The sequence below is a fragment of the Mastigoproctus giganteus genome, chromosome 1 (genome assembly GCF_048544385.1).
Source record: "Mastigoproctus giganteus isolate SK-2022 chromosome 1, ASM4854438v1, whole genome shotgun sequence".
Classification (NCBI taxonomy): Eukaryota; Metazoa; Arthropoda; class Arachnida; order Uropygi; family Thelyphonidae; genus Mastigoproctus; species Mastigoproctus giganteus.
Genome location: NC_143575.1, coordinates 157678639 through 157693985, shown reverse-complemented (window position 1 = coordinate 157693985; position 15347 = coordinate 157678639). Strand labels below are relative to the sequence as shown.

Here is a 15347-nt window from a genome sequence, read left to right as displayed (position 1 = left end):
GAGGGATTTGTCACCCTTTTTAGGAACTGGCTGGATATGAGCAAATTTCCAAGCAGAAGGAAAAACACCTTTGGAATAAGAAAGTGAAAAAAGGTGGAAAAGAACAGGAATAAGGTCATGAGCGCAGGTTTTGAGAACAAATGGAGAAGTACCATTGGGACCTGGAGCTTTCTTAGCATCAAGGTTCGTCAAAATCCTTCTGACATCCTTTTGACGGAAGACCACAGGAGGCATTGAATGGAGTCAATCATGGCAAGTCTATGATATACAATTGGATTCTCAATGGGGGCAATATCGCCCCAAGGGGGCAAAATTGGTTTTTGGGGGGCAAAAAAATCATGGGTATGACAATGGATTGTGGCCCTTCAAAGTTCAACCCTACCCAACGACATCTTATTCCGTAATATTTAATTTCTCTCATTGGGTTTTCTTTTCCCCTGAGACAACTGGTTTTTAGCATATAGATATATTATATTAGGAGTGAGCGAGTGAGAAATTTGGTAAAAGGAAGATAGTGGATGTGATTTAATTCAACCACCTTTACTTTTCATAGGCATTAAATGCTTTCAGAGGTAATATTTCTGCAATCCTTGATGCTTGTGCCTTTCCACCATCTGGGGCAGCATGGCAGGCATGGTGTGGATATTTATTTATTTTTTGTTTCATTGGTTAATATATGAGGCATGGATGGGATGAGGAAATGTTTCAGTCTGTTGTTTCTACTTTCTAAGTGAAAATTAGTATTGGTTTATTGTTTCCTTGTGGAAGTTGTTTATTTTTGATCCACAGTGCTTTTGTGAATGACATGGGCTATGAGAATTAAATAAAAATAGTTTATATTTTATTATTTAATTCTTTGTAATTATTCAACCCATCATCAATCATGGCAAGTGCCAAAAAGAAGTGTCAACATTATGGATGAATATCTAGCTTATGGTTTTATTGCAAGCCCATTCGACTCAAGACAGCCTATGTGTCTTATGTGTAATAATTCTTTTTCAAATGAGGCTATGAAACCATCAAGACTTTTAGATCATTTAAAAAGGAAACATCCTGATAAAGTTGGTAAACATATTGAATATTTTAAAAATTTAAAACAGAATTTTGAGCAATGTAACACTGTTACTTCCTTATTTAAGAAGAATACACTAACAAATGACATTGGAATGATTGCATCTTATAAAATTGCAAAAACTGGTAGTGAGTCTTTTACAGTTGCTAAGACTTTTATATGAATCGCATTTGAGGCTGTAATTTCAATAGTGATGCATCAAAATCCTTCCAGTATTTTAATAGCATATATATAGCAACGATTCAATCGAAGATGAATCGATGAGATGTCAGTTAACATTGAAGAGCAGTTAATTGACAAACTAAAAATGAGAAAATTGTCTATTCAGATTGATGAACCCATAGTTACTGACAATAAGGCCCTCTTATGGCATATGGTCATTATTTTGATGATGTTTGTAAATTGCAAAAAGAGATGTTTGTAAAATCTATAGAGACTGACTGTACTAGAGCATCCATTTTTGCTGCTGTAAAAACATGGTTTGATGAAAAACAAGTACCATTGGAAAAATGTGGTATCTTGTGCCACTGATGGTGCTACCTCCATGGTTGGAAGACAAAGGTTTTATAGTTCACCTAAAGGAAGTATGTCCCGAAGTTCTTGCAATACACTGCATTATGCACCATTATGACTGGTACAGTTTACAAGATTTGTAAATCTTTTTGATACAATAATTAGTTTTTTTAGAAAGCGAAGGAGACACAGATTTAGCAAACGAGATCAGCAAACACAAAAACAACATACAGGGTGATTCAAGTGGAACAGTAAATATTTTGTGAGGTTATAGTATCCATTATTCTGAATAAAAAAGTTCGTATAAACATGTGCCCAATTCTCAATGGATACGGAGATACTGCTGTTTGAAACTGGCATGCCTGAATCAAATATGACCAAGAAGCTGTTACAACCTGATGCTGTTTGGTGTTAGAAGTGTTGTTAAGAATGCTGCACATCTTCACACATGCTGAATATGCCGATATAGTTTTTGTCTACAGTTTTTTCTGGTGGAAGTTCTATTGCTGCTTGTAGAGAATACCTTTGACAGTTTCTTAACCGCAGAATACCGGATTCAAGAACTTTTACTAGTATTTACACCCAACTGTGTGAGACTGGTACAGTTCCCGGCACTCATATTTCTTCTGAATGTGCAAATGAACAAAATGTGGATGAAATAGAACACATTCTTCAGTCTGTAAAACATAGTCTTACTGTTAGCACACAAATTCTACATGTTCCACAGACAAGAGTATGGTGAACATTACATGAGCATGGCTTGTATCCATTTCACATAGAGCAGGTGCAACACCTTCAACCAGGAGACAACGCTCAGCGATTGGAATTTTGTCGGTAGGTAAATGCTAATTTCCGATTAATTCAATTAATACTGTTTAGCGATGAAGCTACTTTCACCTGTGATGGTATCAACAACACCCATAACTCTCATAGGTGGTCAGATCCACATGCCACTGTAGAAACAAATTTTCAATGTTGCTTCTCTGTAAACATGTGATGCAGTATCATTGACAATCAGTTGATTGGACCTGTTGTGCTACAGAATCGTCTTACAGGACCCATTTAAAATTTCTTCAAAACGAATTTCTACTACTATTTGAGGATGTTCCCTTGACTACAAGGATTGGTATGTACTTTCAGCATGACAGAGCTCCTGCACATTATACACGTCTGGTGACACAATATCTAAATCGAACTTTCCCTGAATGATGCATCAGCCTCAGTTCTCCAACCTTCACTCCATTAGATTTTTGTTTGTGAGGATTAGGGCTTACAATACTGGTCAAAATCTTAATACGTACCGGTATTTCGATATTTTTAATTTATGAAACCGGGATACCGGTATTAATACTGGTATTCCAAAAACAAACATTTTTGTCAATAAATTTTGATGACAGTTAGGTGGAAAAAAATAAGGAAAAAACAAGTACTGTAATTACTAGAATTCAAGTTTTAAATAAGCACTTATTGCAATAATAAATATTCTGAAAAAAATCATTAAAAATACAGTTATTCTAAAAACAAAAAATACATATTGTTACTGCAAAGTTTAGTTATGTTTAAGCATCCACACTACCTGTCTGAATAAAGTGAGCTCTTGAGAAACATAAACAACCAATAGTATGATCGTTTTAAATGGATCTAATTTTGGTATATATACAGTATTTGATTAGGGACAGAAAACGCCCTTTCGGATTCTATTCTGGTACTATTGTACTGAGATAATTGTAGATGATCTCAGTCCATATTTTCTAGGCTTTGAACTTTTTTAGCAAGAATAGTTAAAAGTATTTCATTAATTTCTGACTCAAGTTCATCTTTTAAAACCTCATTGGAATCAGGCAATTTCTTATTTTGGAAACAATTTGCAAAACACTGATGTTCTGTTCCATGTTGGTCTTCCAAGGTTGAATTATGTTCATCATTTTCTGAAGGAGAAAGACGTTTTATTCAGCATTTTATTTTCACTATAGTATCTTTACTAAGTCTGAGAGAGAGCAAGGAGTCAGGATAAGAAATAAAGAAGAGAGCAAAGACTGCAGTTAAGGAATTCTTCACATATATAAATGCAAAGAAGAGAAGGATAAATCAGATCGGATGCATATATAATTGCATGGGATAGTATTAGATACCCCAACTGATGTTGGAGATGAACTTGACAGTTACTTTGCTTCAATATTTACAGAAGAAAAACCCTTCACGTCAATGAGAAATTATGGGAGTGAAATCAAGAAAAATGTAATTAATGATGTTCAAATACCACATGTTGATTTAATGAGAAAACTTTTGCACCCACAGGCGAGTAAGGCTCCTGTGGTTGATGACATATACTCTGTAATCTTAAAGGAGGTGGAAAGTGAATGCATTGAACCATTAAGGCTAATTATGAGAGCATCTGGACTCAGGAGAGATTCCGTTGGATTGGTGTAAATTGTAACAAAAAGGCAGTTCTAGGAGTGTAATGGGAAATTACCGACCGGCGAGTCTAATTTCAGTAGTAGGGATCAAGGGTGGAATTCGGGATCATTTAGATGGAAATGGAATTCTGTAGAATATGCAGCATGGTTTTGTAAAGGGAAAATAATGTTTAACAAATCTGGTTAGCCATTTTGATGATCAATCGTGAGCTGGATTTAGAGAATAATTTCGACATTGTTTATTTAGATATCAGCAAAGCATTTGACTCGTCCAACATGAGCAGTTACTTTATAAGTTGGAGCAGGTTGGAATCATAGGGAAAATCCTTAGATGGATAGCACGATGGCTTGAGGGCACCAGGTGGGGGGGGGGGGTTTGTGATAAATGGTTATTCCTCGGATTGGGTTAATGTAGGAAGCAGGGTTCCCCAAGGATCAGTATTGGGACAACTGTCGTATGGACATGTGTTGTGTATGCGCCTCCATAGCCAGGTGGGAAGGAGCAGCAGTGCGTAGCACACGCTTCTTGATTAGACCGGGTTTCGAGCCCGTCACCACCAAATACGGAGGATGCGGAAAGGTCAGGGAATGACCACCGCATATCCCGGAGCAATATGGCCTTAATTGCTAATGCTTCTAAAAACCAAAATAACTAACTAACATGTGTTGTGTCTTATGCAAGGCGGCCCCTAAACGTTAATCTCTGCCATGGTTCTCTGTGATGATATACAAGACTCTATACAATGGCCAGAAATGAGTGTAGTGTTATGTTTGCATAGTGTGTGTTGTTTAGCTGTTTCTGGCCAATTTTCTACCAGGAAGGCTGCTTCCAGTACCCATCCACGCCACGAGAAGGCGGGCCCAACTATACACCTACTAAACTAAATGTAATATTTCAAGCACCCATAGAAATAAGCGCAAGTCTTATGGGTGCAGCAGTCTCCTATAATCACGTATGGTAGTGAATACCACAAAGAATCCCACATCCATTGCAGAAAGTGTAATAGCAATGGATGCCAGCAGTTCCCATACCCAGGAAGCCCAAATCTGGGTACAAGCAGTTTAAAATCCCGTCTCTAATAAACTGGAGACCAGCGAATAGTGCCCCCTAAGGGGCTAGAAAAAAAAAAAAATTTAATGGACAAAATATTATTACGTTTAAAAATAAATAAATAAATAAAATAAAATAATAATAAATAAATAAAGAAAGAAAATAAAGAAAATAAATAATAAATAAAAGATAATAATAATAAATTAAGTAGATAAAATGTTAAAATAATAATTATTATTAAAAAAAAAAAGTAGTTTTGTTGAGTATGGAAGTCAGCTCAGCAATCCACGTCGTCTATTGAAAACCTGTGTGGCAAATTCCTGTAGAGCTGAGAAGGTATTTTGATTTGCAATAAGATATCTTTCTTTTCCAGGAGAGAAATTATGCACTGTACTAGATAATGTTTGTCTTAAATGTTTGGGACCACTGTTGTTTTTTATTATCTTAAATGACATCTATGAAGGGTGTGATGCAGATGATGTAAAGATCAGTAGAGTAGTTAATGATTGCCGCCAAGCAGAGCTTCTTCAGAGTGACCTAGATAGACTTCCAGGATGGTCAGAAAAGTGGCAGCTATGCTTTAATTCAGCAAAATGCAAGGTCTTACACCTGGGGAACAGCAACTCCAAAATAACTTATACACTTGGTGGAGTTGAACTAAAGTCAGTAGTGGAGGAACAGGACTTGTGAGTTACGATACGGTCAGACATGAAGTTGTACGAGAATTATGGACAGGTTGCAGTGTTGCATGGTGTCCTATCGAACATTTTCTAGTAGAGATAAGGACATCATAATCACATTTATTTATTTGGTTTTTTTTTTAGGAGTATTAGCAACTAAGACCATATTGCTCCGGGATATGCGGTGGTCATTCCCTGACCTTTCCGCATCCTCCATATTTGGTGGTGACGGGCTCGAACCCCGGTCTAATCAAGAAGCTTGTGCTACGCACTGCTGCTCCTTCCCACCTGGCTACGGAGGTGCCCATAATCACATAAAGGTGATTTAATAACCTTTATATCATTAAATTATAAACTTTTTTTTTTTAAATTAGTACCGAAAAACTGGTATTTTTGCATCAATACTGGTATTTGAATACTGGAAAAAAATTACCGGTATTCGGGATACCGTTATTGTAAGCCCTAGTGAGGATGGATGAAATGTCCGTATACAAAGAAAAGTGAATATAAGAGACGAATTGCTTGCTCACATTTTGAATACTGCTGCCCACATAAAGAAACGCCAAGATGACCTCAGAAAAACAACACGCCATCAGAAAATACCACTGCCAACCTCAACCGCATTGAGGTTGGCAGTGGTATTTTCAAACATTTATTATGAAATTGTAAAAAAAATTTCGATTTGTTTGTTTGTTGTTTTGGTTTTTAGGAGCATTAGCAACTAAGGCCATATTGCTCCGGGATATGCGGTGGTCATTCCCTGACCTTCCGCATCCTCCATATTTGGTGGTGACGGGCTCGAACCCCGGTCTAATCAAGAAGCGTGTGCTATGCACTGCTGCTCCTTCCCACCTGGCTACGGAGGCGCCTAAAAAAAAAAAAAAAAAAATTTTCGATTATTTATGTTTTGTATCATTCAAAAAGTCAATAAATACAAACAATAAGTCATTTATCATTCTTTAATACTTCTCATAATGGTTTTTGTGCGTACCAGTTTCAAACAGATGTATCTCTATATCCATTGAGAATTGGACATATGTTTATATGAACTTTTTTACTCAGAATAATCAATACTATAACCTCCAAAATATTTACTATTCCTCCTGAATCACACTGTATACTATACACTTGAATTTTTCGAAAACTTAATGAAGTATCACTTCAACTTTAAGGGAAATCAATTACAGTGATAGACTGCAAACTGATATTAAAAGCCTTCATTGAAAAACTGGAAATATTTGAAAGCAATTAATGAGAAAACAATTTCATGGTATAGTTAGCTAAAATCAATGAATCTCATAGTGAATGATCTTAAGAATTATTCAGATGATTTGTGATCTTTAAAAGGTGAAATTAAAAATAGATTTTCAGATTTATTTTCTTTTGAAAAGAAGCTATTGATGTTAGATCCAACTGGATGTGATGCTGGGTCTGCTGGTGAAGAAATTCAAGAACTCATTGAATTAAAATCTAACGAAGAATGCAAATATAAATTCAAAAAAGGTGGAATGACTGAGTTATGGGATCAGAAACAACTAAACTTTTTAATTCAACATCTTATATGGTTGAAAGTGGTTTTAGTTCAATAAATAAAATATTAACAAAGGAAAGAAACAGAATTGATATATGTTCAAGAGGAGACATTAGAATTAAACTTACTAACCTCATACCGAACATTGAACTTTTAGCTAAGAAGCATCAGGCTCAAAGATCCCATTGAATAAAAAAAGTATAAAGTATTTTCTTGCTTAAATTTCATGGGGGCGGCAATTATAAAAAAAATTGTCTAAAAAAGCTCTTTAGGATGTGATAATTAAAAAAAACGGTGAGAAACACTGATATACAAGAACTTTACTAGCAGAAATAAGGAAATGATTATCCCATTGCATATTGGAATATGGAGATACAGTATTCCAATATACTGTAGGAGTTAGACCGCATCTTGAGTACTTCATACAGGCCTGGAGGCCTCATTTTAGGAAGGTTGTGGGTCTGCTGGAATGGATGCAGAGAAGAGCAACAAAATTAGTAAAGGGAATGAAATTGTAGTATTACCAAGACGGGCTTCAGTTCTGCAAATTGCCACTTCTGGAGATTAGACACCTATGAGGTGATTGATTGAGGTGTTTCTGACTTTGAATTGATTGAGAAGCTCTATGCTGGTGGCATTTTTCCTTTTGCGCAGACTACACACACACACACACACACATGAGAGGGCATAAATTCAAGCTGAGAAAGGATGGTTTCAGAATAGATGTGTGGAGGTTTGCCTTCAGCCAGCAGGTAGTTGATTGTTGGAACAAACTTCCATTTGTCGTTGTGGAAGTGTCATTTGGAATAAATTCAAGGAAGAAGCAGACAAATTATTGGATTGAATGGACAGGTAATGTATTAGTATTGGCCATATGGTGTAAGGAAGTCTAAGGCTTATGCTACACCAGCCAAAAAAAAAAGTTAAAATAGTATATAATAAATAATAAAAGAAAAGGAAATAAACAACCTATGCATTTCATTTCCCTCCTCCCGTATGTCCAGCTGACCTTTGAATTTCCCCAAACTGTCAGTCCCGACCACCCATGTAGGTAACTTATTCCAGGAATTTATAACTCACTGACTAAAATTAAACTTCCTGCAATCCAGACTAAACTTCTCCCTCTGTAACTTGAATTTATGGCCCCTAGTTCTAGAATCATTTATAACAATAAAAATTTCATCCTCATTCATTTTACTTTTGCCTCCCAGAGCCTTAATCACCCTCAATCAAGTCTCCTTTAAGGTGCTTAGCTTCCAAGCTGTGCAACCCACATATTCAAAGTGTTTCCACATATGGACGCCCTTTTGCCGATCTCACCAAGCGAGTTACCCGCCTTTGGATCCCTTTCAAGAAGCTTGACATCTTTTTTTAGGTGAAGTCTCCATACCTGAACACAGTATTCCAAGTGTGGTCTAACAATAGCCTTGTATAATGGGATTATGACATCCTTATCTCTACTAGCAAATGTTTGATAAATCATTGATAGGATATCGTGGGCCTTCCTTGCAACCTGTCTACAATGCTCGAAGAACTTTGTGTCTTATCGTATTGTAACTCCCAAGACCCTTTCTCCCATTACAGACTTTAATTCAACTCCACCGAGTATATAAGTTATTTTGGGGTTGCTATTCCCCAGGTATAAGGCCTTACATTTTGCTGAATTAAAGCATAGTTGCAAATCCTCTGACCATCCCTGAAGTCTATCCAGGTTACTCTGAAAATGCTCTGCATGGCAGTGATCATTAACTACTCTACCGATCCTTACATCATCTGAAAATTTAAACATCATGCCCTCTATCCCTTCATCGATGTCATTTAAGGAAATCAAAAACAACAGTGGTCCCAATACTGATCCTTGGAGAACCCTACTTCTTACATTAACCCAATCTGAGGAATATAACCATTTATCACAACCCTCTGCTTCTTTCCCTGAAGCCATCTTGCTATCCATCTAAGAATTTTCCCTGTGATTCCACCTGTTCCGGCTTATAAAGTAACCACTCATGTATAACCCCAGGCTCACATCTGGTGAGAGTATGGGCTTAGCACACCAGGGTCCTGAACTGGATATCATCATTCTTTTTTTTTTTTTTTTTTTTTTTGGTGATTCCCTTTTACTTCTCTGTCTGTCTCTCTCTCTCTCTCTCTCTCTCTCTCTCTCTCTCTCTCTCTCTCTGGGTAATTCAGTAAAAATTTTTTTTTTGGCTGGTGCAGCATAAGCCTCAGGCTTCCTTGCACCATATGGCTAATAATAATAGTATAACTGAGTCAAATGCTTTGCTGAAATCTAAATAAATATTGTCGAAATTATACCCTAGATGTAGTAGGGTTTTGGGGGGGGGGGTTCCCTTTTTTTTGTGACCAATGTTTTATAAGCTTACTTATTTGGATAATATGCCACTACTACTAATAATACGAGGGGTGATCATTTAATTTGCGGACTGGTGCAAGGTTTTATATTTACTGCACGAACTTTACATAACTGCCATTAGAGGTGCTCTCCCAGATTACCACTGAGCAGACCCTGTGTGCAAATGCCAGTACTTGTCGAGCTAGTGTTGCATGAAGAGAGTTTTTTTAGCGACGTGTCACTGATGATCATTTTGAAGCAAGTATCATGTTGAACATACAGATTGAACAGCAATATGCAATTCGTTATTGTGTCAGATGGGGCTTAAATGCATCAAAAACAGTTAAAGAAATGAATGAAACATATGGTAATGAGTGTCTTGGAGGGACTGCCATATTCTGGTGTGACTGAACCTTCTGGTGTGAAGTGGTTTCTCCATTAAGGCAATGCCAGGCCCCATACAGCTAATATTGTGCAGGCAGTAATCACTGCCATAAGTGCTGAGGTTTTGCCACTCTTCCCCCCTTGTTCACTGGACTTAGCCCCATGTGATTTCTTCCTGTTTCCATCTGAAGAAAGTTCTGAAAGGCAAGCATTTTGCATCCGACACAACAATGCCCGTGAACCACAATGGAAGCATTTAGCAGTCTTTCGAAAAATGGATTGCAAGAAGCAATTAACGTGCGAGTACAACGGTGATGAAAGTGTGTAAAGTTAAAGGGAGAGTATTTCAAGAAGGAGAAATCTACAGAAGATTCAGATGATGAAAATTAAGATAAGATCTAGCACGAGTCTGCAAATTAAATGATCACCCCTCATAATAATAATGTTGTCTGGGTTCCACACAGGCATCAGGTGCATAATAAGCTAATATTATACTATCAGTTAGAACAGGGATTCTCAACAAATGAGACCCTTCTAATGGCAGACAGTCGTTATTTCGCTGATGATTGTAAATTGCAAAAAGAAATGTTTGTAAAATCTATAGAAACTGACTGTACTGGAGCATCCATTTTTTCTGCTGTAAAAACATGGTTTGATGAAAAACAAGTACCATTGGAAAATGTGGTATCCTGTGCCACTGATGGTGCTACCTCCATGGTTGGAAGACAAAGGTTTATAACCAACCTAAAGGAAGTATATCCCAAAGTTCTTGCAATACACTGCATTGTGCACTGACATCATCTGGTTGCAAAAAATATTAGTCCAGTTCTTTATCAATCTCTCAGTATAGTTATTAAAACAACTAATAAAATAAAGCCACATAGCAAATATGATGGCCTTTTCAGAAAATTTTGTGTTGATAATGAAGAACAGTATATGAGGCTACTTTTACATACAGAAGTCAGATGGCTTTTGAAAGGAAACTGTCTAACAAGATTTGTAAACCTTTTTGATACAATAATTGGTTTATTTGAAAGTGAAGGAGACACACATTTAACAAAAGAGATCAGTAAACATAACAAAATATACTATATGGCTTGGATTTTTCGAAGTATCTTAATGAAATATCACGTCAACTTCAAGCAGTGGCACATAATACCTTCATGGGAGGCAAAATGGAATTTGAGGGGCCCAATCTAAAGAAAAAACTAATAAAGAACATTTCAATTTCATTTTATTGTGACAACAAAACAAACAAATTATATGACATAAGAACTAAATATAAAATTTCATTAAAAATTGGTAAAACGATTTTTGAAATAAAAACATAATTTTCAAAGTAATATTCAAGTAAAGTTCATTGACCTTTGCAGGTAGAAAGTTCAGTTTTCAATAAATATAATTTAAAAAATATTAGTAAAAAACTGCAATGAGTTTTTGAAATAGTGATTTTGGCCTCCACCCCTCTGATCGGGGCCATAAGCAGATGTCTTTTTTTCCTATAGGATAACGTGCCACTGACTTCAAGGAAAATTAATTATGGTGATAGACTGGAAACGGGTATTAAAAGCCTTCACTGAAAAACTGGAAATATTTGAAAGCTTAAATAAATCTTAAGAATTAATCAGATCAGTTGTGTTCTTTAAAAGATGAAAAGAAAAATAGATTTTCAGATTTATTTTCTTTTGAAGTGAAGCCATGGATGTTAGAACCAATTAGATACAATGCAGAGTCTGCTAGTGAAGAAATTCAAGAACTCATTGATAGGATTAAAATTACTGTTTAAACCGGACAAACAGAAAACAAATATATTGCAGTTAGAACCATTTAATAAGGTAAACAAGCAAAACAAACAAATAAATACAGAAGCTTTGTTTGTTTAATTTGTTTGTTTTTGCTTTATTTTACCTTATTAAAGGTTAACTACAATTTATTTGTTTTCCGTTTGTCCGGTTTAAACAGCAATTTTAATTTTATCATGAACACCAGATTCAAAGGTCTTTGGTCTTTGTTCTAGGTTAAGTTCAACCTAGAACTTATTGAATTAAAATGTAACAAAGAATGCAAATATAAATTCGAAAAAGGTAGAATGGCTGAGTTGTGGAGGATCAAAAACAACTAAACTTCTTTATTATTATTATTATTATTATTATTATTATTAGCTATATGGTGCAAGGAAGCCTGAGGCTTATGCTGCACCAGCCAAAAAAAATTTCAGAATTACCCTGAGAGAGAGAGAGAGAGAGAGAGAGAGAGAGAGAGAGAGAGAGAGGAATCATCAAGAAAGAGAAGAATGATGATGATATCCAGCTCAGGACCCTGGGTATGCCAAGCTCACCAGATGTGAGCCCCTAGGGTTAAAATCCAACAGTGTGGTCTGAAATGGCCAAAGTACTTTTTTGTTTTTCAGTGTCTTATATTGTTGAAAGTCATTTTAGTTCAGTAAATAAAATATTAACAAAGAAAAGAAACAGAATTGATATATGTTTAAGAGGAGACAGAATTAACCTTACTAACATCATACCGAACATTGAAAATTTAGCTAAGAAGCATCAGGCTTAGGGACCCTATTGAATAAAAAGAATAAGTATAAGGTATTTTCTTGTTTAAAATTTCATGGGGGGCGATTAAGAAAAATAATTGCCTAATTGTTAGGTTCCTCTACAAGATAATTAAAAAAAGGTTGAAAAACACTGGGTTAGAATAACATGTTACAAAACCCCACATACATAGTTGTAATTAACATTACATTATATTTTAGTGACCTACATAATAGATTGAGCCCTTATGTTCCCATTTGCCCCCAGGGGGCTCATATCTGGTGAGTATGGGCTTGACACACCCAGGGTCCTGAGCTGGATATCATCATTCTTCTCTTTCTTCGTGATTCCCTTCTACTTCTGACTCTTATTCTCTCTCTCTCTCTCTCTCAAGGAATGTTTTTTTTGGCTGGTGCAGTATAAGCCTCAGGCTTCCTTGCACCATATGGCTAATAATAATAATAAATGCACAGCCCACTTTGTTAATATTACACTGTTTTATCTGTTTTAATAAAATATTCAATGAAGCCGTAAACTTTTCTGATCACACCAGAGGAGTTTATAACTTATTTCTATCATTTAGCCATTCTAATATTAATGTTAGTAATATTTTTATAAAATAATTTCTTACTCTATTGGGAAAAAAAAAAAGTTAATATTTGACTTTAAATTTATCCATCTATATGCAATGATCATTAATTATTTATTTGTGCAGTATGCTGAGTATCGGGTTCCTCTACAAGATTCTTTAGACTGCTGTGGATACTGTGAAATTCTTTACTGTGAAGAGGATGGTGTAATATATGAAGTTGGTTTGCAATTTTTTCTTTATTATTATTATTATTATAAATAATTCCAGAATGGATGTGGCTATTTTTTGTTACTAAGGTTAAACGTTACATGTAAATGGAAAAATTAAATTTGTTATTGTTAATTGTATTTTTTATTATGAGTTTTTATTAAATTATCCTTAGCCAAGTCCCCATTTAATAGAAATAATTTAAGATATATTCATCAAATATTAGAAATTTTCATAGTTCAATTAGCTAGTTCTCTTTAAAAGACACGATGTGCGTAAAATACTGGAATAATAAAAGTTGAAACTTTTTTTGCATGTTCCTCTCCTTTCTGATCAATATTTTTCCATTGGTATTTTTTTCATTATATGAAAACTTAACGTCTTTAAGGAAAATGTCAGTAATTCATCATTCTCTTATCAACGTAAGACTAAGAGGTAAGCTCTCATCAAGTGAGAGTTTACTTTATAGGAAAAAAAACTTTTTTTTTTCTTTTCTTTTTAATGTTGCATCTAAAACAGAAGGTATAGGGATCTCTAGTTTTAACAGTGTTTTAAGATTAAAATGTGTGTTTGATCCCTAAATTTCATTTTGGAATGTTCGTAAGCGATATAGTGAATAATCACATTAATATTAGGGATAAAACGAATCTTGTTTTAAAGTTTATTAGTTTAAACTAAACTAATAAAACTACATAAAATATTTATGTAGTCTAATTCCAATAACTACATAAATATTTTTTTTCAAGATTGCATTTCAATATTATACTTCCAGGTTGGAACAAAGTGGAATTCCACACTTAAGCCATGCTTTCATGCTGAATGTATTAAAGATGAAAGTTCTATTAAGGTATTATATGAAAGCCGATCTTGTCCGCCATTATCTTCAAATTGCCCTAATGTGAGTAACATTTTTATTAATTTATAAACATTTTAAATGTCAAAATAACCTCTTATGACTTTTCTATTTTTGCATTATGTGTTTTGTATCATTTGTAATTCACAGTTCAAGTTTCAAAAACAAGAATTTAAGATAAAGGAATTTAGAATTCCATTGTTATTCCAATGAAAAAATGCTCAATTAACTAGAGGATTGTGTATGTTTTTTTTTTTATGGTAGTCTGCAGACTTGCATGAATAATATGCATACCTGTGTCCACGTTATCCACAATAGTCCTTGCTATGACAGTGTTCACAGACTGGAGATCTTAGAAGGGTTGTTTGTGAGAAAACGTTCAAGAGTGTTGGCTGTATAGTTAGGATTGTCCGGGTATTCTTTTTTTGAGGTCATGATGTTCATCATAACCTCAAAAGTCATCAGTAAATGAACAAACTGTGCAAGGTCATTAGTAATTGCAAAAGCCTCAGCATCTTGACCAGCTGGGTCAGTGTGAGTAGAAAAAGGAAGCCAGCTGGAGTTGTGAACATTAAAATCACCAAGGAAAATTACTTCACTGTTAGGAAAGTTGAACTGGAGAAAGTCAAGTTTCAAAGAGCTCCAAGTGATTAATGGATTTGGGAGAATGGTAGAGACAACAGATGAATTTGACCCAATGATGTAGAGAGATTTTAAGCCAGAGAAGATCGAAAAGAGGAGATTCCAAATTGCCAAGTCTCTGACAGGGAATATCGGAACAAATATATGCACGAGTACCACCTTTGAGGCGAAAGGAATCATACAGCGAATAATTTGGGCAACTGAGATGAGCAGTAGTTGAATCAACCGATAACTGAGATTCTGTCAGAAAAAGTACATGGGGTTTGGCAGACTGCAAGGGGAAATGAATATCGTTGAGATTAGAATTGAGACCACTTATATTTGTGAAATGAACTAGGAAGTGTTTGGGAGGTTTAGATCTTTTCACAGATAAGCTTACTCTATTAGTTTGACAATCCATGGTGTATTCAACATGGGGACATGCTGTATGAAGTAATGAAATTTTTGGATATGCATACTCATGGTAAGAATATACCCCAGATCATTGACATAACGGGGCCTTGACAATGCCT

At 35.3% G+C, this 15347-nt stretch overlaps 1 protein-coding gene across 2 annotated transcripts in view; it reads left to right on the top strand.

Annotated features, from left to right (window-relative positions):
• Nucleotides 1-15347, top strand: part of LOC150091211 (hemocytin-like) — a 1750539-nt gene that overhangs the window by 1634511 nt on the left and 100681 nt on the right. For both annotated transcript variants that reach the window (XM_090374755.1, XM_090374750.1), the window contains 2 exons: nucleotides 13257-13349; nucleotides 14113-14238. In XM_090374755.1, the coding sequence (XP_090230881.1) occupies nucleotides 13257-13349; nucleotides 14113-14238 (219 nt within the window). The remainder of the gene's footprint in view (nucleotides 1-13256; nucleotides 13350-14112; nucleotides 14239-15347) is intronic.